Source organism: Rhynchophorus ferrugineus, unplaced genomic scaffold (genome assembly GCF_030347505.1).
Source record: "Rhynchophorus ferrugineus isolate W39M unplaced genomic scaffold, kcgeb_rfMv2 rfM1, whole genome shotgun sequence".
NCBI lineage: Eukaryota > Metazoa > Arthropoda > Insecta > Coleoptera > Curculionidae > Rhynchophorus > Rhynchophorus ferrugineus.
This window is the reverse complement of record NW_027472580.1, coordinates 45,572,857-45,576,127: the sequence shown is the minus strand read 5'-3', so window position 1 is coordinate 45,576,127 and position 3,271 is coordinate 45,572,857. Positions and strand designations below refer to the sequence as shown.

The following is a 3,271-nucleotide window of genomic DNA, read 5'->3' as shown; positions in this document are numbered from 1 at the left end:
TATATAGCCGTTTGCATAGCTTCTTTCGCAAGGGGATTAATTTCTAAAATTAAAAAAAAAATATTTGATAGTTATATATATGAATAAACTTACCCCAACTTCTTTTAACGACAGCCAAATACAATACAAATACAAAAACTATTCTGCATTTCTTTACTATCTGTGCATCCGGGTACACAATACTTCCTAGATCAATAATTCACTTTACATTCTTTACTACCGACTTATATATACTAATGAACTTATTTAAAATTTGGATATTAAAAATAATAAAACACTGTTGGTAACGCGATTTTTGTTTGACTGATGTAATGACGTGGAAACTGATGCATTTTATCTCGCGTGCCGAAACTAATACAAAAGAAACGCGACATTAAACTCCTCCAACTATGTATTCTGTGCTCCAACGCACACACGCACAATGTTTTGATAGATATGATCTTTGACATTAGGAACACACCTACATTGCTTAGACAACAGTGAGTGCTTGTAATTTAATATGAACTTTATACCATAGCAATAAAGCTCAAATTGACTACGTTTTAGTTACAAATCATTTGTATGGGAAAAAGAAAAGAGCTATTTTTAGGGTTTTTCCAGCAATAATTCTAATTTTTCTCGCCGTAAAAACCATCCTTGAACTTCAACGAACATTTTAAAAAAAGATTTGGCCAAATTGGTCCAGGCGTTGTTGAGTTATGCGCTTACCAACACATTTTGCGATTCATTTTTATATATAAGATTAGATGACTTGATCCAATACTAAATCGAACATTTTGACTAAATCGTTGTTCTGATGAAGAAACGTTTGTAGTTCCTGAAAAATAACTCGCTTCACTAATGAATTTTATCTGCAATTGTTTTGTGAGGATATGATCAATTATAGTTTAATATTCAGGTCAGTTTACTTTCTTGCTAGTTCAATATTTATTTATACATGGATATAAGAGAAGTTACTACTTAAATGAATCGTGGTACACTTGAATAACGTTGGATAATATTGACACGTTATTTCCAAAATTAATTTTTTGGATAAAAATCATTTTGGATGGATCATCATTTGGAATTCCACGATGGATATTTTCCGTGAACGGTTTGAGGATACATTATTCCAAAACATCTCCAAATTTAGCGTATGCGCACCTCCTGCATAGAATAAACCATAGAAAGAATAAACTCTATTGTCTTCCTTTTCTAATCGGTCCAATCTTTTCGAATTGATCGGTATGGTCCATCAGATCAAATCAGTTGTGTTATTTTTTATCAGTTAGGCCTTATCTGGACTGGACCTGGTGCTTAACGTATGTTCCAGAACTACGTTCGTTTGCATTAAGCTTACTAACTGACGAGTGACCAACTTGGGGAGATCATTCCAGAAGACATTTGGTCTGGCAGCTTGGTTATTGACGTGACTGGGATCATTTTCCTTGTCGGATTTTGCCCTGTTTATAATCACAATCATAAACAAATCCTAACATCTAAGGTAAATAAGTCACAAACATAAATGTACAACCAAGTTCCAGCGACACGACGAAGCAGGAAATCCAATATATTGAGCAAGCGAAAATACAATATTAAGTAGTAATTTTATTGGTGCGTAACTGTTTTAGACTTTTCCCTAAAATTCAAAACTTTATTGGCTCAAGTAATATCAATCGCTTACTATTTTCTTCTATATTTCAAAAGGAGTAATACCTTCGTAATCGGTTAAGGCACTTCGAAAAAAAAGCAATCAATAAATAGGGACTTTTTCTAATTCATTTAATGATCACTTATAATTAGCGTTGGGAACTATCGCCTGAAAACGACTATCGACTATTTAGTATTTGACTACTTTTTACTATCGACTCTTTCAGTCGCTATTGTGGGTCCTATTAGTTTCACTCGACTGGTTTTTAACATTCTAGATCTACCGTCTTAGCCGTGACCTTGAAAATAATGTGCCGAATTTATGCTTACCCAGATTCAGTTGTAATGTATATGGTTTTATGTTTTGTTTGTGGTATGATGGTAAATAACAATATACTGTACATTCATATGGCAATTTTGAACTATATTGAAGATTAATGTAATAAGGTAAAAAATTTTTTTGATTAATAAATAGTAAAATAACTTTGATTGCATTTGTGTTATCTTAGCAAGTAATAAGTCAATTGAAAAGACTCCGGATTATCATAGTAAAACAAATCTTTTTGGCAAAATTAGTTCTTTTTATTCAACATAATTCTCTTCGAGAGTGGGGCCAGATCTGGAGAATACAGTGGATGAGGAAGCAATTCGAAGGCCAATTCATAGATTTTTGCCATCGTCTTGGTAAAACAGCACCTTCTTTTTCTTCAAATGCGGCCGTTCTTCGGCGATTTCGTCCTTCAAACGGTCCAATAACGCTATGTAATAGTCGCTGTTGATGGTCCTTCCTTTTCAAGGTCGTTAATGAAAATTATTCCATGAGCATCACAAAATACAGACGCCATAACCATGCCAGCCGACTGTTGCGTTTTGCTACGCTTTGGAGCGGGTCCATCGTGTGCAGTCCACTCGGATGACTATCGATTGGAATTCGGAGTGAAATAATGGAGCCAGTTTCATCCATTGTCACATATCGACGCAAAAACTCGGGTTTATTACGCTTGATCATCTTCAAACACTGCTCCGAATCCTCAACTCGTCTTTGTTTTTGTTCAAAAGTGAACTCGCGCGGCACCCACTTTGCACAGAGCTTTCTCATACCCGAATATTCGTGATATGATGTACACGTTCAGTTTATATCTTTAAAGTGTCTGCTATTTCATTCAATTTCAATTTACGGTCATTCAAAATCATTTTGTGGATTTTTTTTTTTTTTTTAATGTTTTCGTCGGTAACAACTTCTTTTGGACGTTCACTGCGTTCACCGTCTTCGGTGATCATTTCACTACGTCTAAACTTAGCATACCAATCCTTGATGGTTGATTCTCCTAGGGTAGTATCCGAAAACGCGACATCAAGCCAAGTTTTTGCTTGAACTGTATTTTTCCCTTCAAAAAACAACATTTTATCAACACGCGAAATTCCTTTTTATCCATTTCTTTCACAATAACAAAAGTTGCTTCACTCAAAACGCTATAGTTCACAAACTAATGATTCGACAGTTATCAAATTTATACACGCATCTTTTCAGGGTTAGGGCGAACTAAAAAACATATGGATTTAATTCTAGTAGCGACATCTATGTGTCACTCTGGGGACTTTTCAATTGACCTGTTGTTAAGTCTTTACTAGATTAACTTTT

At 34.5% G+C, this 3,271-nt stretch overlaps 1 protein-coding gene across 1 annotated transcript in view; it reads right to left on the bottom strand.

Annotated features, from left to right (window-relative positions):
* Positions 1 to 1,267: 1,267 nt before the first annotated feature.
* Positions 1,268 to 3,271, bottom strand: part of LOC143203609 (uncharacterized) — a 68,495-nt gene continuing 66,491 nt past the window's right edge. The window contains exon 4 of the mRNA XM_076415872.1: positions 1,268 to 1,442. Within this exon, the coding sequence (XP_076271987.1) occupies positions 1,268 to 1,442 (175 nt within the window). The remainder of the gene's footprint in view (positions 1,443 to 3,271) is intronic.